Source organism: Diabrotica virgifera, chromosome 9 (assembly GCF_917563875.1).
Source record: "Diabrotica virgifera virgifera chromosome 9, PGI_DIABVI_V3a".
NCBI lineage: Eukaryota > Metazoa > Arthropoda > Insecta > Coleoptera > Chrysomelidae > Diabrotica > Diabrotica virgifera.
In genome coordinates this window covers 213908895-213933974 of record NC_065451.1, presented here as the reverse complement: position 1 = coordinate 213933974, position 25080 = coordinate 213908895, and the positions used below count along the sequence as shown (strand labels likewise).

Sequence of the window (25080 nt, the reverse complement as noted above, 5' to 3'; positions counted from 1 at the left end):
GAGTTGCAATGTCCACAGCCTTTGAGAAAAATCAGTTTTGAGGAAAACGCGTTAAAGTTTTGACAACTTTTATTTTCAATTTCTTGTTTGTCTGTCAAATCGTAAAGTGATGCACACCGGAATATGTTTTTGAATCGCGGAGTAATTTACGAAAGAGAAGGGGAACATCTGCTGAACGTTTCTCACTACGCTCAAGCTCGCTGGCGCAAAGCTGTTACAAAACGAGTCGAAGGTAGAGATATTCATCATGCTCTACATCCCATAATTTTGCTCTGATCAATCTGAAATTTTCAGAGAGTATTCTTGAAGATCAAACATTTCAAACAATTTCCTTCCTTAAAAGGCAAGAGATAGAAATAGTACCTACATAACACTTACCTTTTCGTTTTCGAACACGTAGCACATCTGCATCTCGTTCTGTGAGTTGGAATTCGTGATTGAGGATGGCTGATTATATTCCGCAACGGTGACTACTTGCGTAGGAACGTGGTGGCTAAGATTCTTCTGAAAATACGGCGAAGCGGGGGGTGCAGCCGGCTTTTCCGGGGCGTTTTGTACGAGAATTATACTGGAAATCAAAGAAATTTCACATCAATCATTTGTCGTTGAATTTGTAACGTTATAAAGGTCACATGTTTGTTATTTAAAGACCCACAAGGAAAAAGTTTTCCTGTGGTTGGCTCTATACCATGTAATACAAAAAACAGTAAAATCTTTTATGAAAGGTATATATTTAAAATCCCTAAAAAGGGCTACATCACAGAACTAGTTTTCGATTGGTTTACCAATCACCATCAGTGCTTACGTGAAGTTTACATGCTAATCACCAAGATATAGTTTTACAAAAATATGTGGGTCAAAGCCCTTTACAAGTAATCCGTCAAGGAAACATCGGCTAAAAATGCTATCTTAAGCATGGATGTTTAAAATATTTATTAATACGCCCCATACTATTGTGAACAAGAAAAACCATAGCTAAGATGTTACCTGGGGCGTATTAATAAATATTTTAAACATCCGTGCTTAAGATAGCATTTTTAACCGATGTTTCCTTGACGGATTACTTGTAAAGGGCTTTGACCCACATATTTTTGTAAAACTATATCTTGGTGGTTAGCATGTTAGATCACGTAAGCACTGATGATGATTGGTTAACCAATCGAAAACTAGTTCTGTGATGTAGCCCTTTTTAGGGATTTTAAATATATACCTTTTATAAAGGATTTTAATGTTTTTTGTTATTTAACTATAAAAGCCTAGGATGGCACATCAAGCAGAACCGCTGTTTGTCCGGGACGATAACTCCTAGCGCTGCCTAGGCAAGAAATATGAACTACCAACAGACAATAAATAGCATTATTATTGTTTATGCATTGGACGTAGTAGTGACGTTAACTTTTTTTTTGTGAATTTGATGGCCAATTAGCCAGACATTTGTTATTTTAAAAACAAACAAATTTGTTTTTTCAATCAGAGGAATTTTTCTGTATTTCTAACTCTAAGTACATTAACAAACTAACATATTACAATTATTATCTAAATAATACACTGTTTTGGTTGTAAATATTTTTGAAGTTATACTTCTTTACGCGCGATATGAGGGTGAATTTTTATATGTTAAAACCTACGATCCCGGCGCATGCGCATTATAACTTTGTTCTGATTGGATGTTCAAATGACATGTCAAAAATTATCCAATATGGCAGCTGTAGCGCAGCTGTGGTTTGGACGGTTGACGGTTTGGTTATGTATGGTTGTTGCGTTTTAAAATTTGTGGGAAGAGAAACAACAAAGGTTAGCTAATACCTAGTTATACTGCCTTTTTAAATAGTTTTCATATTATATTTTTGAAGTTATACTTCAAAATGTTTTAATTTATGTATGTATCAGTCCAGAAAAGGTGTGGAAAGAATATATTAATGTTTTTAAATATATTTTTCTACAAACGTGTTAAAAATGCAATTTTTAGGACTCCATAGGAGCGTTAAAAATGCTACTTTAAGACACTAGTGCTTTAAAATTTTTAAGGCACTGCAGTTAAAAGTGAATTGTCAAATTGTGAAACGTCAAAATATTTATATTTCATTTATTAACATTAATATTAATAATACAACTTGCGCAATTTGAAAAAGGTGGTTTAAAAGGTTTTTTATTATAATTTTGTGTCTTTGGATTTGTCTTCCTTGGGCGTAAAATAATAAAACATCTATTTTTATATTTCACTTGTCACCGTGATGTATAATTATGTATATCTGAAAGGTAAGTAGCATGCGGCTGATGGCCTTGTTGGTAGAGCATTGGACCAGAGATCAAAAAATCGCGAGATTGCGGGTTCAAATCCCGGACGATTCATATTTTTTTCTTTTTTTTTTAATATTTGGCACTGTTAAGTTTTGGTTCATTTTTGGTAATTATTGTTAATTTCTTGTATTGTAACTGTTAAGTGGGTATATTTATTTCGTTGAAATTATATTATAATAGAAGTATAACTTCTTACGTGCGTACAAAGTACACACACATTCTTTTTTTTGTACATATGTATTTATTTTTTTTTTGTATTTTTTTATCTTTAATTTGTTTTTTTTTATTATTTTTTATTATTATTTTTTATTAATTGTTTTTTTACTACGCTAAGACATAAACCCGATTCAACATCTCGGAGGTTTACATCTTCTTAGTTTTTTTTTTGCTTTTTTTTTGTTTTTTTTTTCTCTTTTTTTGCTTTTTATTTTCTCTTTTTTTTCTTGTTCTTTTCTTTTTTCAATTATAATATACAATAATTACTTAAATCTACAGAGTTTAAAAAAAGAATGTGTGTGTACTTTGTACGCACGTAAGAAGTTATACTTCTATTATATGATTTCGACGAAATAAATATACTTTAAACAGTTTATTTTTATTTTATTGAAATATTAAAGTAATTTTAATATTTACCACTTTCCAAAAAAAAAAAGAATGGGAATGGTCCGGATTTGAACCCAAGACCTCTCGATCTGTAGCCGAATGCTATACCAATAACTCCACGAGCTCTCTGTTTATATAGTTTCTCGGACATAATGACAATTCACGGTAACAAACAGACGAAGTGAAGTATAATAAATATAAAAATGTTTTTAATACCCTTATCTTACTCCCGAGGAGGACAAATCCAAAGACACAAAAATTATAATAAATATATTTACTAAAAACACTAATATATTCTTTTCACACCTTTTTTTGCACTGATATATACATAACTTGAAAGATTTAGCAACTAACGTCATACTGTCTGTGTGCGCATGCGCGCAGAATAATAAAAATTTACTCCCAATCGCGTCTAAAGAAGTATAACTTCAAAAATAACAACAAAACAAACAAGTTTGTTTTGTTTTAACAAACATGCCTGCTTTGTTTTAACAAAATTACTTAAATACGGGATAAATTTTATTGCTACAATCTATATTTACAGGTTTTAATATGTTCGTAAATTGTTTGTAATATATTAATATCTTCAGAAAATATCAAATTGTTCAGATAAACGGGAAGTGGAATTTTTAATATGTGTATTAAGATTATCATAAAATTTGTTTATATTTACTGATTGATGTGAACATTCGAGGAGAATATGTAGTAGATCGCCTTCTATTCTACACTCACAGTTAGGTGACTCTGTGAGACCCAAACTGTACATATGAAGGAGGGTAAGAGCATGATTACATCTCAATCTATTTATAACTCTTATGAAATGGCGATTTGATACAGAATGAAACCATCTTTTAATGGGAATTTCAGGCTGCACTTTTGTTTGTAATTACTACCAGTTCTAGTGTTTCGATAATACCTTTGCCAATTTTCTTTTTGGTGTCGTCTATTAATAATATCAATATCCGAAATGGGTAGTAAGTTCATGGGAAGTTCTTCGCCTATTTCTAGGGCGGATTTGGCTAGCCTGTCTACTATTTCGTTACCCCTAATGCCTGCGTGTCCCTTTATCCATGATACAATGCTGTTTTTTCCTAAATTTTCAATTTTATTATAAAGAGTCATAATTTCCAGTTCTATATGATTGAGTTGTTGGGACTTATAGACTACAGGCCGATGTCCAAAAATGGATGGGTCATATGAACCACCAGGTGACGTATATAGGACGATATAAGAGCATAAAATAATAAGATTCAGCACTATGCCGTCACTTATAAGCAGTCCATCTGGGTGTTGGTGAGAATTCAAAAGTGCACGTAAAGTGGGTACATTTTGGTCATATATTTTTGTACGGCATTTTTACCATCGATAAATCCATGAAAAATAATAAGAAAGCGCCCAGTGCCGTACAAAAATGGTGAGCCACAAAGTTGGTGAATTTTTTTGATTTTCTGACAATTTCCAGGGTAAATTTGGTCATTTCATTCTGTAAGGCATCAGTTTCATACTGTTTCAATACAACTTCTAATCCATTATTCCGCAACGCGGTACAAAAATCATGCGACAAGGGGAAAAATCGAGGGTTGCAATCCCCTCTCTTTCCGTGGTCCCGGGGGTGATTTGAAAAAGTACGGCTTCGGTTCCAAAACATTATCTAGCACTCAAAAGTACTATTAAAAATAATGCCGTCAAAAAATTATTGTTCATTTGAATGTATATTAATAATTATGTTAATTTCATGGTATACTTGATTTATAAAGCTAAAAAAATCATTTGGCAATTTTTTTTAACATGATATTGTAAAATAAAATTGTTATATAGTATTGCCGTCCAAAAGAAACTGTTCCAAAAAAAATTATAGAGAAATACAAAAACAGAAATTTTTTAAATTATTGCAAAAGTTTAAATATTCATAGATTAATAAAATATAGCAATTTTCTACATTTATCCTTTGTTTTAAATAGTATTAAGATAAACAAATTAGGAAAAAATGATGCCGTACATTTTAATGCAGACCATAATATCTTTTAGGTTGATGAAAATGACGCTGCCATCTTAAAGGTGTAGTACTTTATGGTCATTTGATACTGTACGGTATTAACATATTTTTGAAGAGAACAATTATTGATAATATGATAAAATCATATGACGTCTAACTGAAGTGAAAAGGTGTGTAGGTATATAATATCCAAGAATTGAAACTGTAAATCACAGTATCAGTTTTGTATACTTTTTGGTTTAATATATACTTCAAACATTATTGATTTGTTTCATTGTAATGATGCGAATAAATAAAACAACTATTTTTTAGAAAAATTACTACTAGAAAACGACTACTTAGCACACAGTACAGTATTATAGGCAGGTGTAGATATATGCCTACAAATGCTAAACGTCGTAATAGAACGTTGCTCCTTAAGCGATATAATATATGTAAATTATATTTATTTAATATTTTTATTACTTTTTTATCAATATGAGCTTTCAAATTAGTACGGCGTTAACTTCTTATAAATTATTGCGTTAAGGCCATGGGTACATAATTCGCAAATATTTTACGGCTATCCCTACTTTTTCTGTCTTTACACGGCAAATTACGTGTAGTAAAATTTACACTGGTATGGATATGTAAACATTACTAGAATGTCATCATTAACTACTTGAAAATGTCATCATTAACTTAAAGGATGGCTTTTGAATGTTCTTGGATAACTGTTATTTGTATAATTGCAAATTATTAATTCAGTTAATAAATGTGATAAATTTTTCACTAACTATGTATTCAGTGATTGTAATAATTTATATGTACAACAAAAACTAATACTCAATCGAGAAAAGAGGAAAAGTGTTAAAGAGATTTTTAATAATATATTGTTACTATGGAACGCTTACAATTTTGAACATCTTTAACAACAAAATACTTGGATCACAGAATATATTATCCTGATGTATTTTCTGCTTGGATCTTCCACAAATAATACACAATAAATAACTTTCTATTAAGTTCACGTCTTAAATCAATATTATTTATCAAATACACTATATATCAATATTATTTAATCAACAACTCAAAATATTCCCGATGCCATGTCAAATATTTAAAATTGTCACTGATTGTTAATGTCTGACTGACAATATTCTATTCGACTGAGTGCGTTGTAAGACAAAGATAGATTTGGAAAATATTACCACGGACATGGTGTCAATTTTTTTCAATCCTGAAAAAACTAATATATACTTTTAAAAAATTTAAACGCAGAATGAAAGACTAAATTATTACCGAGGGCCGAAAGTCCCTTAGAATAAATAAAAAGTTTATTTTGAATGATATATTTGAAATTAAAAATCACACTAAATTTTCTCTTAGTTTTTCATTTCTGTAACTTATTAAAAAAAAATTATAGAAGTTCTCAACGACTTTCGGCCCTCACTAATAACGTAATCTTTCATTCTGCGTTTAAATTTTTCAAAAATACTCATTAGTTTTCTCAGGCTTCGAAAAAAATGAATCCCCGTTTGAATAGCATTGCAGCCGAAAATACGTACCCATCCTATTAAGTACAAATGAACTATCTAAATGCCGTATAAAAAAATATCGTCATAAATTTCACCTTACATTTCGTTATATGGATTTTTCTTACATTTTATTCTGTGGATTTTTCCTTGAGCTTTTTTTCCCTACACACCTTTGGATCAACGAAAATGTACGGCATGTAAAATAATGTTATCTATGCATAAAATACTTTCAAAATAAATTAATTTGATGTTGTTTCAAATCACCCCCCGGACCACGGAAAGAGAGGGGATTGCAACACTCGATTTTTTCCACTTGTCACATGATTTTTGTACGGCGTTGCGGAATAATGGATTAGAAGTTGTATTGAAACAGTATGGAACTGATGCCATACAGAATCAAATGACCAAATTTACCCTGGAAATTGTCAGAAAATCAAAAAAAGTTACCAACTTTGTAGCTCACCATTTTCTTACGCCACTGCGCGCTTTCTTATTATTATTCATGGATCTATCGATGGTAAAAATGCCGTACAAAAATATATGATCAAAATGTACCCACTCTACCTGCACTTTTGAATTCTCACCAGCACCCAGTTGGACTGCTTACAAGTGACGGCATAGTGATGAATCTTATTATTTTATGCTCTTATATCGTCCTATATACGTCACCTGGTGGTTCATATATGACCCATCCATTTTTGGATATGGGCCTGTAGTCTATTATGTACGTTAGTTAGTCTATCAACGACACTCTTACTGTCTGTAAATATTATGCAACGACATATAGGGTTCGTTGCTATATAATATGTGTCTTAAAGCAAAAAGTATCGCTATCATTTCAGTGGTGCATATCGATAATTCACAAGGCAATTTGAATAATTTTTTAAATCCACCTTGAATATTGATTATTGCACATCCTACTTTATTCTGTACTTTGGATCCATCTGTATATCTTTGGCTCCATCTGTTTCGAGCTGTCACTAAGTTATTATTGCCAATGTGTGCCAAAGTTCGATAGTGACACAGTGTACTAAAAGAAGAAGTCAGTGACAAAAAAATTATTATCGAAAAGCTCATTAACAGCAGTACTATAGACACCTTTGATTTAAAAAATTATGGAGCTTTTAGACACTTTCTAAAATAAAATTTCCCATTCTACAGTCACAGTGTCATAGAAAGAGTGGTACGTGATAACGTTCACATTAAATTAGTATATTTATGCAACATTTAAAACATATTTAGAAAGAAATATTCCTTTTTTAATAGACATTCTCAGAACATTCCAGAAAATAACCAGCGAGACTGATTATCCGGAAATACCTAATCGTTTAAATATCACCTTTGGGAAACTGGATTGTATACGGAAAATAACAGATATGCGCACAAAAATTAGTGGAGGAAAAACCACAATTTTAGTACAGTGTACGTGCAGAAAACGATTTGATGTGAATAACAGGTTTTCCTGCACAATTACGTTTTTATTTTAATTCACCGCAAAATCAGTAATATTTTATTTTGTTTATTTATTTAGAAAACTACTACACTCCAGCAGGTATTTATGGTACAGTAGAATCAGGAAATTTTATTATCGAAAATGTCTAAAAGCTCCAGTATTTTTCAAATCAAGGGTTTCTCTAGCAGTGCTGTTAATGAGCTCTTAAGGGGATGGGTACTTAGTTCCTGCTCTAATGCTATTTAAATGTGATTCATTTTTTTCGAATCCTGAGAAAACTAATAAGTATTTTTGAAAAATTTAAACGCAGAATGGAAGATTACGTTATTAGCGAGGGCCGAAAGTCCCTGAGAACTTCTATAATATTTATTTTAATAAGTTACAGGGGTGAAAATAAAAGAGAAAATTTAGTGTGATTTTTAATTTCAAATATTTCATTCAAAATAAACTTTTTATTTCGTCGCCTTAGTACTATAACTTGATAACTCCAAAATTGACGTTTTTGAGATAACTAGTTCACAAGATGTATTTCATTTGCCTCCATATTGTGTAAAAACTTGATAACTGGCTCCAAACGGGTTACGTATTTATTTATGATTGACGAAAGTTGATAAAACCCAAATGCCCCTAATAGTGCTAAACTTGACAAGATGAGTTATCAAGGTATTGCTTAATCGAAATAATGCAAAAATTCGAGAATTGTTAGCAATTCTGGCAACCTCAATGGCGGAGGGCTAATTTTCACCAAAATAATGCTTAAAATATTAGTTTTGTTAAAAAATTCACTTAGATGCAACTTGGCACGACATGCGACATTACCAAATGTTAACATTATGGTAGTGCTAAAAGTTGATAACTATACTTTTTCATGTCATTTTCCATATTGGAAAACAAATTTGCATCGTATTACTAAATAGATCAGTAGCCAAAAAGTTAAAGAACAGTATTTTAGAGCTGCACAGTGAATTCCGTATTTACCAACATCATGGTAGCAACACAAATATCTTTAAAATCTTTAAACCCGTTTATCTCAGAACTACTAATTTCGAGTTATCAAGTTATAGTAGTAAAGGGACTTTCGGCTCTCGATAATAATTTAGTCTTTCATTCTGCGTTTAAATTTTTTTAAAAATATTTATTGGTTTTTTCAGGATTCGAAAAAAATGAACACAATGTCCGTGGTAATATTTCCCAAATCTATCTTTGTCTTACAATGCACTCAGTCGAATAGAATAGGTATTGTCAGCATATTGTCAGTCAGACAGTGACAATCAGTGACAATTTTAAATATTTGACATGGCATCGGGAATATTTTGAGTTGTTGATTAAATAATAAGTATTAGTATTGATAGTGTATTTGATAAATAATTGATTTAAGACGTGAACTTAATAAAAAGTTATTTATTGTTTATTATTTATGGAAGATCCAAAGCAGAGAATACACCAGGATATATTCAGTGATCCAAGTATTTTGTTTTTAAAGATGTTCAAAATTGTCAACGTTTCATAGTAACAATATATTATTTAAAAATCACTTTATCACTTTTCCTCTTTTCTCGATTGATTATTAGTTTTTATTGTACAATAGATAAATTATTATTACAATCACTGAATACGTAGTGAAAAAATTATCAGTAGTAATTGCACAAGAGCTCTAAAATTCTATATTAATTTTAGAGATCGAGTGCAATTTGTTGCGATTATTTCATGAATAAAACTGTTCAAAACCAAAATTTTATTGTAATTTATTTATGTAAGTACAAATTAATACAATTAAACAAAAAGGTGTTATAAATATTAATTTGACGGTTGAAAGTCATCACTTTTATAATTTTTAAAACATTAATTGTCAATAATGTCACTGAATGTATTTTTTCGTAGCAACGAAGGGCATCTGACGTAATATACTTGACGACGGGAAATTATCAAAAATTATCGATTTAATTTAGATTTCTGTAGCTTTCTATTGGTCAGAATCTCCTATGAATGAAATAATCAGTAGTAATCGCACAAGAGCTCAAAAATTATCGAATTTTTCCCGAGTGACACTTTGACAGTTTTAATTTCACGACCCGAAGGGGAGTGAAATTATGTCAAAGTGTCACGAGGGCAAAAATTCGATAATAATTTTAGAGATCGAGTGCAATTTGTTGCGATTATTTCATGAATAAAACTGTTCAAAACCAAAATTTTATTGTAATTTATTTATGTAAGTACAAATTAGTACAATTAAACAAACAGTTGTTATAAATATTTGACGGTTGAAAGTCATCACTTTTATAATTTTTAAAACATTAATAGTCATTAATGTCACTGAATGTATTTTTTCGTAGCAACGAAGGGCATCTGACGTAAAATACTTGACGACGGGATATTATCAAAAATTATCGGGTATAATATCACAAGAGAGTGAGAATAAATTGAAAATAATGTGACAGTTTTTCGAAAATTTGTTGTCTGGCAATAGACACGAGAGCCCGCAGGGCTCTCGTGGTAATTTGCCCAATGACAACAAATTTGAGTAAAAATGAAGCATTATTTTCTTATTTATTCTTACTGTCGTGTGATATTCGTAAGATTAATACGTATATTATGGATATTTTCTTAAATGTGACAGTTGTCAAAACTAGGAAACTAGTTGCCATTAAACAGAAACAATCTACTTAAAAAAATTATATCGGTAATTTTCTACAGTAGATAATTATCAGTATAATTTTAATCTGATTGGACAGAATTAAACACCTGATCAAATATCTTACTATACGATTGGAAGTTAAAATCATCAAAAAATAATCAGTTAAATTTTTATTTCTGTAGCTTTCTATTGGTCAGAATCTCCTATGAATGAAATAATCATATTAATTAACTGAATTAATAATTAAGGCAATTAATTATACAAGTAACAGTTATCCAAGAACATTCAAAAGCCATCTTTAAAGTTAATGGTAACATTGTCAAGTAAAGTTTACATATCCATACCAATGAGAATTTTACTACACGTAATTTGCCGTGTAAAAACAGAAAAAGTAGGGATAGCCGTAAAATATTTGCGAATTATGTAACGATTGCCTTAAATACTTATTTTTTATAGTAAAGATCACATAATCATAACAGCATTCTGTATATTTTTTAAAATAAGGAATCAAATTCAGAATAAGCGTTTTATCGACTTTGGTATACTACCCTTGTTCTTACTTTTAACTATCTTCAAACAATTTGCGAAAAGATTTATTTTTATTGTGTTGTTCTGATAGATATTTTAGATTATTTTTAGAAATATCTCTCTTGCGTACAATAAGTGTATAACGTCCTTTAATTTTACACTGTCAAATGCCTTCTTAAGTTCCACGAAACATAAATATGCTGGTTTTTGAAGGGCATTATTAAGATGCTTGATCTCCATTCTTGTGGTATTATGTTTCGTTTTATTATTTTGTGGATTAGCTTAATTAATTGTTTGATCTTATCTGATCCTCTGACTTTAAGAGTTGCTTTAGTATTCTGTCCTATCCTGGTAATTTTTCTATTTTACCTCTCTCTCCTCAATTTTTGTTTCTTCGTCTGTCGTCACTTCAGGTGTTGGTGTTTCATTGTCGTCACCTTCAGCAAATAGTAATCGAAACTAGCCTGTCCATGTTTCCTTCTGTATGTGTTTCGTTTCTATTGGTTCAGTCATCTCTTTACTTTGTTCTCTGATCATTCTCCATATTTCTTTGTGTTCCGTAGAAGTAATGTTCCATCTGTTTTGAGAAGCCCTGTCAATGTTTCCTTTTTATTTGTCTGACTAAAGTATTCTTTGCATTTGTGATTAGTTTCCTTCATACAGACCAATAAGCCCGCTACTTGTTCTATCAAAAATCTTAGAAAAACTTTTCCTTAAACAATTATCCCCAATTATAGAAGAAAAGAAACTAATTCCCCATCACCAATCTAGGTTCAGAACACAACACGGAACGACAGAAAAGGTACATAGACTGGTAAAACACATCAGAAACGATCTAGAATATAAAAGATATTGTTCTGCTGGATTCCTGGACATTGGTCAGGCCTTCGACAAGGTATGGCATGCTGGTATGTTCTTTAAACTAAAGAAAAACAAGCCTAAGACCAATAAAAGCCAGTGTACCACAAGGAAGTGTTTTGGGACCAATATTGTACTTGCTATACACTGCTGACCTACCAACAAGTAACAGAACAACGTGTGCAACTTTTGCTGTACTAGCCTCTCACCATGATACAATCAGAGCATCCAGAACCCTTCAAAAAGACCTTAATAACATCCCAGAATGGCTTAAAAAATGGAAGATAAAGGCGAATGAGAGTAAATCCACCCATGTAACATTTACCATGAAAAAACAAACATGCCCATGCCCATCTGTAACTCTGAATGAAACACAACTCCCACAAACCGTTACTGTCGAGTACCTAGGAATCCACTTTGATAGGAGATTAACTTGGCAAAAGCACATTTCCACAAAAAGAAAACAACTAGAAATAAAATACGAGAAATGTACTGGATCATCGGTCGTAAAGCTCAACTATCACTTGAAAACAAACTGCTGATATATAAAGCTAAATTAAAAACAAGGATGGATCTATGGTATCAAACTTTGGGGGACAGCAAGTCAAACAAACATAGAAATACTGCAGAGATTCCGGAACAAAGTTCTTAGAACAATGCTGAATGCCCCTTGGAACGTGCCAAACTATGTGATAGAGCAACACCTCAATGTACCATCCATAAAAACAGTAATAACAGAATATTACAAAAAATATACCAAGAGACTAGAATCTCATCCAAACGAGTTAGCCAGCAACCTCACTGATGACCATAATGATGTACGACGCCTGAAGAGATTCAAAGTAGTGGACCTAGCAAGAAGATTCGAATAATCTGTGATAATTAAACTTATTTTAACTTGTTTTAATTATAGTATAATATGTAAAGAGGGTGATCACTGGATCTCCCTCTACAGGACAAATTTTTTATTTTTGTCAAATAATTTACCTATTTTTCTCAGTTAAGGACAGATTGTAAAAAAACATTTACAAAAAAAAAATTGTGATTCGTTTATAGAGGTTGTATGTCTGTTATGTTCTGTGTTGTAAAATGGCTTTTTTCTTTTCTGCACATTTTGTCTTCACTTGCTCTCTAAGCTATGTTTCTTTTTTTCTTCAAGTGGTCCTTTTGCTGCGTTAATTATCCTATTTTTGAGTTTTCCCAGCCTTCCTCTATGTTATCGTTTTCTATTCTCGAATTATTTTCTTATCCATATAAACATTTCCACAAAGATAAAACAGACCATCGGAATTTTATTCTACCGGCATTTTTCCTATTTTCATCGCATTTGTTGATAAAAACATTTCCTAATTGTCTCAAAACAAACAAGTAATTAGAAATTATTGTCGTGACAAAATTTCCGTTTTTATACAACGGGATCAAAGTCCATATTATTGTATTTACTGAAATTGAAAAAATAAAGTAATTTTCTTGTAACAGAAAAAATATGATATTAGCCTCATTAAAAACCTTAGTTAAATGCCCTTAAGTATAAATGAGGTGTAATAATTATTATAAAACAATGATAAGATTCTTAGTAGCTTTCAACGATGTTGTATTCCTAGGGTTAAGATAGCATTTTAAATATAATCAAAATAAACAATAGATTAAAAAACACAACACAGGACTTTTTTTATTTAAAAATAAGGTCACATGAACCTATGTAATGTTTATTAGCGACGCGTATGTACCTACTATTTATTGAGCATTGCCATGACTTTTTTTTTGTTTTATGGCATAGACTTGGGTGTATTGCCATGAGAAATACCAACAAATTGGCTGAAGTCTGAGTTTATTGCACTTTCAAAAAAATAATGTGTGTGTACTTTTACGCCAGTCAATGGGAGCAAGAATAGGACATTACCTCCGAATTCTATCCTACTGCATGGATTTTAATTAAATTTTGGGCCTAGCCTCTACTTATCTCCTAATTCAAAGTCTACCCTATGCCGATGTGTGCTTTTATCTTGGGGGTGGTTCCCACTCCTTCTTAGGGGTGGAAAAATTTTTGTTTAAAATTACCACGGAATTCGCTAGAGAACCTAATTCTAAGCAAAAACTGTTCTATAATTTTTTTTTTAAAACTCAATACTCTTTGAGATATTCGTGGTTGAAAATTGGCCATTTTCATTGAAACATTGGCCATTTTCGAACGGCTTTTTGCGAATACCTTAAAAACTATGCATCTAACTAAAAAAGCTATATTAAACATTTTTGTAGGTTATAAAAAACAAAGAGACACTTGCCTTCATAAATCTTCTAGTTATAATACAAAACGAGATATGGTAGGTGAAAATAGTTTGTTTTTTTGTACATTCTCAAATTGGTGTATTCAACTTCAAATAACCGAGAAACGGTAGATTTTAGGTGTATAATGCTACTAATACCTTATGTAGTGCTTAAAAAGACCTTTAAAATGAGCTAAATTAAAGGTCCATTACATTAAAACTAAGCGAGATATGCTGCAAACAAAATTGATAACTAATGTATTTTAAGAAAAAATGAGAAGTAATTTTAACCCCCATCCACCAAAATGTAAATGCTTCGTTTTCCTTTCACAATACCTTTTATTATAGTGTTATTTCTATGTTCAAAAAGTTGGACGGGTTTAAAATGAATGGTTTTTGAGAAAAAAAATCAAATTATAGAGTGCATTTTTAAATTCACTTAAAAATCTTCCTTTTTTTCCATGTAACTTGAAAATGATAAGAGATACAGTAATAAAAAAGAATGTGTGTGTACTTTGTACGCACGTAAGAAGTTATACTTCTATTATATGATTATAAACGAAATTAATATACTTTTTATTTATATTTTATTTAAATATTAAACTAATTTATACTTACTACTTCTCAAACATTTTTATTAAAACAGTGCCAAAAATTAAAATAATAAAAGAATAAAACACACACAAACACATTAAAATTGCCACAAATGATTTTTGAACATTAATTGTCGGAATTTTTTTTAACTAAATACGTATTTTCTGAAAATAAAATGATATAATAAATATACTTACAATCATAAAATGTATAAAAAAATAAAAGTTTCTATTGGGATTCGAACCAACTTACCAGCGCGGCTGGTATTGGCGTTGTATTGGGGTTCACTCGCATTAAACGCTTCGCCACGGAGAAGGTGTGTCATTATGTGCGAAGATCGACTAACTAAACGGATTAAACTTTTGACATTTTTGAATTATGTAAATCAAAGTATTTTGATTTTGAATTGAAATGATTTAGAATTGAAAAAATACAACAAAACATAGAGTAAGAAAACAATATATTAGGTGAATATTGATCGAAATTTTGATGGTAATCAAATTATGTAAATAAAAGTATTACATACTATGTATTTTGGTAGGTTCAAATAGGTACAGCTGGTTCCTAAAAAAACTGATACGTTTCTTAGTAAGATTTGATCATTTTGAGCAGTGTATGATTGTTATATTTATTATGACAGACAAATAATAAAATAAACAAACAAACAGCCATTTTTTTGAGGTTGAAGTTATCTGACAAATTTTAAGATTTGGCAGTGACAGTAACAGTATGTAAATAATAAGTATTTATCCTTCAACATATAATAAATTAAATATAATTAAAGTCATATTCATTATATCACACCTCATCAAAAGCTTTTTACAAGAACATAGTCAGAGATTTTGATATGGCATAGAGCCAGACTACATCAAGATCGCCTATAAATCGTGCTGGTAATTGCCTTGCAGCGAGACCAAAACCAAAAAGAAGAAGAAGAAGAAAGTACACTGCTCAATTTTCTACAAAATACGCTTTAAGAGTCGTATCAGTTTTTTTTGGAACCAGCTGTACCTATGATACATTTACAATTATTACGTACCTGTTGCTTTAAAAACTAATATATTACACTTCTGTCCTCACAACAATAAAACTAATATATTATACATTTGTTTACCTTCATATTGAACAATTATTTATTATTGACAGATCATTTCAACACCCAATCAGAGCCCGTATAACGACTAATAAATTTCGCAATCACTTGCATCGTGCAAAGTGGCTATGTTCAAATATCATAACAAAATTTGATTAACTATTTTTAAAACACTTACCAGTGTAAGATTCTTTATCCACAGTTGTCTACGCCTTCGAGCTAATAGGTTTTTTATCAGTAATTTTGCGGCACTCATACTAGTCACAGTTTGATGGGCTTTCACATTGGCATGCAACAATCATCTCTTCTATGTTAATAAGTCCAAAAATATAATATGAAAACTATTTAAAAAGGCAGTATAACCATTAACTAACTTTTTGTTTGTTGTTTCTCTTCCTACAAATTTTAAAACGCAACAACCATACATAACCAAACCACAGTCCCACAGCTGCCATATTGGATAATTTTTGTCATGTCATTTGAACATCCAATCAGAACAAAGTTGTAATGCGACTGCGCCGGGATCAAAGGTTTTAATCCTATTAAAATTCACCCTCATATCGCGCGTAAAGAAGTATAACTTCAAAAATAAAAAGAAAATGTTTATCTGAAAAAGCCCTACATTTTTGTGTGGTATCTTTTTTTCGTATCTCTTATCTTTTTCGAGTAACATGGAGGAAAAGGAAGATTTTTAAGAAAATTTAAAAATGCGCTCTATAATTTGATCTTATTTTTTCAAAAACCTTTCATTTTAATCCAGTCCAACTTTTTGAACATAGAAATAACAAAAAGTATTGTAGAAGGAAAACGATGTATTTAAATTATGATGGATGAGGGGTTAAATATACTTCTCATTTCTTCTTAAAATACATTAGTCATCAACTTTTTTACAGAATAACTCGCTTAGTTTGAATGTCATCGACATTTAGTATTGCTCATTTTAAAGGTCTTTTAAAGCACTACAAAAGGTATTAGTATCATTATACACCTAAAATCGACAGTTTCTTTGTTATTTCAAGTTGAGTACACCGATTTGAGTGCCGCAAAAAAACTCTTCTTACCTACCATATCCCTCTTTGTATTTTAACTAGAAGATTTATGAAGGAACGAATCTCTTTATTTTTTTATAACCTACAGAAATATTTTATATAGTTTTTTTTTGTTAGATGCATAGTTTTTACGGTATTCGCAAAAATCCGCCCGAAAAGGTGTCATTTTTTCAATGAAAATGGCCAATTTTCAACCACGAATAACTCAAAAAGTATTGAGTTTTCAAATAATAATTATAAAACAGTTTTTGCTTAAAATTAGGTTCTCTAGTCTCTTCCGTGGCCATTTTAACCAAAACATTTTTTACCCCCGAGAAGGGGTGGCAACCACCCCCAAGATAAAAGCGCACATTGGCATAGGGTAGACTTTGTTTCTTGAGCTATTCCCTACTTACTGTGAAAATATCAAGTAAATCGATGTAGGATGGAATTCGGAGCCAAATACCCTCATTGACTGCCCTATTTGTACGCACGTAAGAAGTTATACTTCTATTATAATATAATCTAACTTCATATTATGATTTCAACGAAATCAATATATCTACTTTAAATAATTGACGGATTCGACCATGAAAACAAAAGTTTTCAGTGTTTTATTGTGAGATATCTACTTTAAACAGATTTTTGTATTGTATTTAAATATTAAACTAATTTTAGAAAGAACTAAAAGAATACCAAAAATTAAAAAAAGAAGAATATGATTTTGCCCGTAGTTGAACAGGGGACCTCTCGATCCGTAGGCGAATGCGCTACCGATGAGCTACCACCGTTCTGTATGCAGACGATCATTTCTCGGACATAATTACAATCACGGTGACAGATATATTAATTGAAAATAAACCTAAATCTCTAATTCCCTAAATACATTCCTAAAATACCATATTGTGATTTTTATGAATTTTTCTATACTGGCAACTTTTTTTTGTTCTTTTAAGACTTTTGGCACAATCTGACATCATGGCAATCTAGTTTTTCTTTAGAAATTATTGTTCTTTATCGTACGACTATATTTAGACGTTGATAAGAACTATTGTTTTGTTTTTACACTATTACTCACTGTTTTATTGCCAGGTCGTTTATTTTAATCACTAAAAGATTAGTTTTATGGTATGCACTATCACTATTAGATACTCAAGGTATGGCGCGGAGTATTTGTAACTTACCTTTCAAATGTGGAATTTTTGTAGTTTTAGAAATAGAAGCACTGGATAAGAGATGAAATAATTAAAATAATTCAGAATAGAAGAAATCTTTGTCAAAGTTGTGGACATAGTGAACGGGAAAAAGATAGTTTGGGAAGCTTCAAAAAAGAAATAAGACGAAGAAATTTATAAGCCTTGATCAAAACAATCAGCCAAGAAATCTATTTAGAAAAAATACGCTACATAACAAACAGGGCTGGATTTACATATGGGCTGAATGGGCTACAGCCCAGGGCGGCAGAATTCAGGGGGCGGCAAATTTTGGTAAAAAAGAAAAAAATGGCGAAGGGAGGAAGGGCGGCAAATTGTGGAAAGCCCAGGGGTGGCAAATCTTCAAATCCGCCTCTGATAACAAGAGACTTTAAAGCCAGAATTTGGACCGTTCATGACCAACATCAACGCCAGGAATTTGTTCACCAAACGCCTGAAGAAATGGAAGAACCTAATATACTCGAGTATTAAATAAGACCGATGATCAGTAAAATTAATAAATGGCCGAAAAATAAATAGCCATATAAATAAAAATATATTAATAAGTTTACAATATATTATATATTTAATTTCTTTATGAACCAGCTAACTGAAACATTAAGGATTGCAAATATTGAAGATCAATAGGACGGCTTTTTGTATAAAAGAACCAACCCCAAAATCGTATTCTTGAGTAAAGTATATGACCCGTACTACAAAACGAATGGTTTGTATTTTGACAACGACAACCGACTTGGGCGTCGAAACGTTAATAAAATCATTTTTTTTAATTGTGGCTTATTTCCCATTGAAAAATAGTTGATTATAAAAAGTCCACAAGGAAATAGCTTCAGAACAACATTAAAAAACGAATGGTATAATAGAAAATTTCATTTTTGTGGAATGGTTCCTTTCTGCAAAAAGCCGTCCAACAGATAGTCAAGTTAAACTTAAAAATGCTTTTCCGTCATTAAGCATTATGGTGATTATTTTGTCCAGAGGTTGACGTTTTTCTAATAACAAATACTAATAAAAATCAACGACTTGTCAACTAATTTCCTAAATCGTGTTCCAATGGCGACAATAAATTTTTATAGAATGTCTAAATTTCTACTCGAGTGGATTAATTATTGTTAACAATTTATTGTGACGCAAGAGGAAATAGAGAGCAAACCGTGTTTGGCGTGGATTTTAATATTTATTTATTTTAATTTAATATATAGATAACAGTATGCAGTATGGTAATAGCCATTTTATTGTTTATATGTGACGTTAATATTCATATTTCATTCAACATTAAAATGTGATATATTAATTTATTTTCATGGAACAATGTCACGAGCTCACTTTTTGTTTCCTGTTCTTTGTTTCGCCATATCCGTATTGCGCAGATTTTATCTGGTACAAAAACGTCGAGATAAAGCTGACAAAATATGTAATAGAAAAAGATTAAAACTGAATACGGGAATCAACGCGATTAGGTCTGGATCCCGCGTATGAAAAAAAAGTTGATTAATAGCAAGCTGAAAATTTGTTAATAGCTTAAGGGTGTCTAGTCGGATAAACTTTGATATATGGGAACACTGGAACAGGGGCAGTTTTAATTGTGGAACAGGTTAAAAATTTGGAACGGTCAGACCACGAAAACGGCAATTTATTTTGTCCGACAGAATAGACTTAAACTCTCCGAACAGAGATTAAACTCACATGCAAAAAATTAGACTGCTATTTATCACCTATCATAATTCCTGTCATTCGACATATTCTAAATGTTCCACTCATTAAAACGCCCATTTGGTGAAAAATAGCAGTCTGATTTTTGCATGAGAGTTTAATCTCTGTTCGGAGAGTTTAAGTCTGTTCTGTCGGACAAAATACATGTGCCGTTTTCGTGGTCTGACCGTTCCAAACTTTTAACCTGTTCCACAATTAAAACTTCCCCTGTTCCAGTGTTTCCATATATCAAAGTTTGTCCGACTAGACACCCTTAAGCTATTAACAAATTTTCAGCTTGCTATTAATCAACTTTTTTTTCATACGCGGGATCCAGACCTAAATGTTAAATAGCGATATTTCGCTCAGAATTTGTGATTTACGATCCTTGGACAAAGGCCAAACCGCCTATTTAGGAGTGGCGTGAACTCTCCGGTCGTTTGTCGGTAAATGAGCACAGCTCAAAGAAAATCAGAAGCTGAAACAGACTCTTCCAACTCGGTACGGTCAGTGACGGGGTAATTTTATGGTCTAACGATGTTGTGTTGGAATTTTTATCATTGTGTGAATTAATAAACCTACTAAAATTTCTACCGCCAACACTGGTGGTGCACCTTAATACTCTAGGGTTAGGGGACAGGATGGTCCAACCGATTTTATTACAAACTAAATATTTATTAATTTCACAGTGCCTTCCGTGTTTTCTTTTCTTTTCACTATTATACCCTTCTCCAAGGAATTAAAGCACCACCTTACAAATGGGCCATTTTTGATGTTCTCGAATTTCCTAAGCCTGTTGTTCGATTTAAGTGATTTTTTTAATATGTTATAGCCTTATTCTTTAATAATATCGCTGTAATAATATTGTTGCTACACAGGTAAATTGTCATTGTATACCGGGTAAACCAATCAAACTGTGATTGTTCCTCAAAATTCGCGTGACCCTGTGGAATATTCTAGCATTTAAAAAATACTGAAATTAAAACCCAACTATAGCCTCATGTTTTGTTAACATTCTGTTTCTTTATTCATTCGCTTATGTTGGATAATAAAAAGTTAGGTGCTTTAACAACTAGCCTTGTTTTTCGTCAATACAGGGTGTTTTTATATAAGTATGGCAAACTTTTAGGGGTAATTCTTAACCAGGCACCTGCCACGTGGGGTGCTACCAGCACCCCATAACACATTTTTATCAAATAGTTGGTATTTCAAGTTTGGTAACCGAGCTGTGCGTCATAGTAGCTTTCTAGATATAGCATAGATGTGTTAGTGTTTGAAGTGGTTATTTAGTGTCATTTTGAACTTATAGCTCTAAAGTCGAATTGGGTGTCATCATCTGGCACTTTAAGTATTAAATTGTTTTTTTATTTTTGATAAACAGGTCAAATTTACATTTTTTATTGAAATAAATGATTTGAGTTATTAATATAGACTCTATACTCACCAAATCTTAATTTTTTAGATATTTTACTTGAGGTCATTTATTATGGCTTGGAGGCTTGGTACTTGCTAATTTGCTTATATCTTTTTCATTTTATTTTTTAACTTTTATAACATATAAGTGGCTAATAAGTTAATAAAACATAATCAATGGGAAAGTCCCCGTAGCTGGCTGTATACCCTAGTTAAAAAACCATACAGAAGTAAAAACTTCTTTTGTATATTGGTATAAAAAGTTTTATTAAAAAACATAAAAGTCCTCCAAAAGGATTTGCAAAACGTTTTCAATCTGAATCAGATCATCCTCAGTGCCTAGAACGAAGTATTTCCACGTTAAAATGAATGCAAAAGGTTAAAATTATGACTAGTTAAAGAACAAATGTGGATAATACTTACGTTCTGCTTCGTAAAAGAAACTAGCAACTTTTTGAAAAAGGTTACATCGATATTAATGGTTTACATAATAATTAAGTGATATTTGTAGCGACTCCAAGTCGATGTTACAAGATGAAATGTGCTAGGAGTGCTCAAAGGGCAACATGGTTCCCTGCTCATTTCATCTTGTAACATCGACTTGGAGTCGCTACAAATATCACTTAATTATTATCGTCGTCGTGGATGTCAAGAGAGCTAACCCACATTTACATACAAATAAGCTAACTGCAGTATCTCAATCAGAAAGAAATATTTCATATTGTAGTGAAGAGCTCTAAGAGAATATGATATTCACTTAAATCTCTTCACTACAATATGAAATATTTCTTTCTGATTGCGATACTGCAGTTAGCTTATTTGTATGCAAATGTGGGTTAGCTCTCTTGACATCCACGACGACGTTATGTAAACCATTAATATCGATGTAACCTTTTTAAAAAAGTTGCTAGTTTCTTTTACGAAGCAGAACGCACTGAGGATGATCTGATTCAGATTGAAAACGTTTTGCAAATCCTTTTGGAGGACTTTTATGTTTTTTAATAAAACTTTTTATACCAATATACAAAAGAAGTTTTTACTTCTGTATGGTTTAATAAAACATGTTTTTTTATATTCTTGTGTTACTCAACGCATTATTTTGTTTTTTAAACAATTAGATCACAGAAAATTTTTAAGGGGTGCTGTGAGCACCCCACGTGGCAGTTGGCGCCTTGCAAAGCCACGTGGCAGGTGTCGGGTTAATAAAAAAATAATTACCGTTTGCTTTATAAACGTATGTCCGCAAATGCTTCGTTTCCGACATAGGGGGTGTTGAATTTTTTCTGACAAACTAACGATTTATTTATTGCTCCAAAACCGGTTAAGATATGCAAATGAAATTTGGTGGGTTTTAGGAGGTAGTTATTGCGCATTTTTTGATATACAATTAGGAATTTAATATTCATCATTGGCGCGCATACGGGTAATATGATCCTTAGGTGCGCTAATGGTGAACATAAAATTCTTAATTGTATGGCAAAAAATGAACAATAACTACCACTTAAAACCCACCAAATTTAATTTGCGCAACTCAACCGGTTTTAGAGCAATACATAAATCGTCAGGTTGTAAGAACCATTTCAACATCCCCTATCTCGGAACGAAGCATTTGCGGATATACATTTATAAAGCAAACTGTCATTATGTTTAATGCAGAAAACCGCCTTAAAGTTTACCATACTTATTTAAAAACACCCTGTATTGATGAAAAACAAGGCTAGTTGTTAAAGTACCTAATTCTTTATTATCCAACATAAGCGAATGAATAAAAAAACAGAATGTTAAGAAAACATGGGTCCATACATACATATTCCATAGGGCGACGCGAACTTTGAGAAAAAAATCAGAGTTTGATTTACCTGTTTAGCAACAATATTATTTGTGCGATATTGTTAAAGAATAAGGCTATAACATGTTAAAAAACCACTTAAATGTCTATCCTCTATCCCTATTGAGAGCTCAATAAAAAAAGACAATTTATAATTTAAAAAAACAGAAAAAGAAAAAAAAGGGCATTTTAATATAAAACGTTTAATAAATTTAAATGACTTACCGATTGTGCGCTTTCCATCTAGAAAACAGATGTAAATACTGCCTACATTGTATATACATAAATACAACACCTCCAGTCGATCCTACAGATACTACCACAAGTTTAGTCCAAAAAGGCCAAGCTGTAACAATATTATTAGTATTATTAACAGTAACATTAACTAAAACATAAATGTAACAGTAAAGTATTAAATCCTCCCAATCCGGAGAAAACCAAGTCCAAACCCAAAGCAATCCCATCTCCAACTTTTCTTTCCCCCCCATCCAAACCAACTAGACAACACGCACTAGCCGTGGCTTTTTAATGGCTTAAAATCTCAAAGGCAAATTTCCATGAAATAGGCCAGGGTAATAAGACAAAAATATACCCTGTTCGTGACACTCGAGCAGCCAGGGTACTGAAGCGTTTTTTCGACAGGTAATACCTATAAGAGCAAATTGTAACTATTTCCTGCGTAGGATCTGGCGACCATTTTTATATATAAACAATTAACTGTCAAAAAATGGCATTTTTCCCTTTTTTTCAAATCAATGGAAAACAGTGAAACTTATGACTTTTTTAGTACAAATATCTTTGAGATTATGGAAAAAGCTTTAATATGACATATTACAAAGATTGATATACTTATTTATTGTTAATATAATTGCGAAAAAAGGTCGGAATTGCAAAAAATAGCTATTTGTATAACAAGGGAGGAAAGTGTAACTTTTCCTCCCGAGAATGAAGTTTACTGCCCGACGCGTAGCGGAGGGCAGTAATCATTCAAGGGAGGAAAAGGCACTTTACTCCCATGTTATACATATGGTTTTTCCACCTTCCTCAAATAACAAGTAATTTTGTCATTTTTACTTAATTTATTTATGTAACTAACCAACAAAATTTATTAGAACTAAAACAACAAGTAGGTACAATATAACTGTCAGCTGTCAAATATAAGTCAAATTATTAATGTAAACATTGTTAAATCAAAATAACAATTTACTGTTTTTTACCATTCTGCAAAATATAGGATGTTTTATAAATAAACGTTAAAATGTATAGATACTCCGTAATAGAAAATAGATATTATACAGGGCGTCAGTAAGTTATATTTCATGAATGAAATATTATGACGTCACTTTTACTTTTCCTCCCTAGGGAGGAAAAGTACAACTTTGCTCCCTACAATCAGGTCCGGAAAAGTATACTTTCGGTAGAGGTAGGTGGAAAAAATATTTTCGCAATAACTGCTGTAAAAATTAGTGTACAGGTTTGAAATTTTTGTCAAATGAGGGAGGGTTCTTTGGTGCTTAATATGTGATAAAAATTTCAAAGCGATTCATTCAATTGTTTAAATTTTATTCAAATTGTTTATCCCAGAGAGCATTTTTTTTTTGCAATAACATAAGTCAGAAAAAAATGACGTTAGAACCATTCCACAGGTGTCAAATGAAAGAGCATGAGCTATATTTTCAACTTGGTTTAAAGAAAGCAAATAAAAAGTGCATTTATTAGTAATAAATAATTATGCAAAAGTATCGTAAATCTTTCCTTATAAAGTTTTTGAATAACTTTTTCCAAAAAAATTAACTTTTTTACCCTGTTTTAAGTGCACAACTACCAAGTAATGTTATTTATATCATAATTGATAAAAAATTGTAATAAATATATATAATTTCTTATATAACAAAATAAAAAGTTTATAAGGAAAGATTTACGATACTTTTGCATAATTATTTATTACTAATAAATTCATTTTTTATTCGCTTTTTTTAAACCAAGTTGAAAATATAGCTCATGCTCGTTCATTTGACACCTGTGGAATGGTTCTAACGTCATTTTTTTCTGACTTATGT

General features: G+C 31.4%; 1 protein-coding gene across 1 annotated transcript in view; it reads right to left on the bottom strand.

Moving 5' to 3' along the window:
- Positions 1 to 25080, bottom strand: part of LOC114337360 (E3 ubiquitin-protein ligase MARCHF8) — an 88565-nt gene that overhangs the window by 7946 nt on the left and 55539 nt on the right. The window contains exons 3-4 of the mRNA XM_050662323.1: positions 23246 to 23366; positions 379 to 568 (exon numbers count right to left, since the gene is read on the bottom strand). Coding sequence (XP_050518280.1) covers positions 379 to 568; positions 23246 to 23366 — 311 coding nt within the window. The remainder of the gene's footprint in view (positions 1 to 378; positions 569 to 23245; positions 23367 to 25080) is intronic.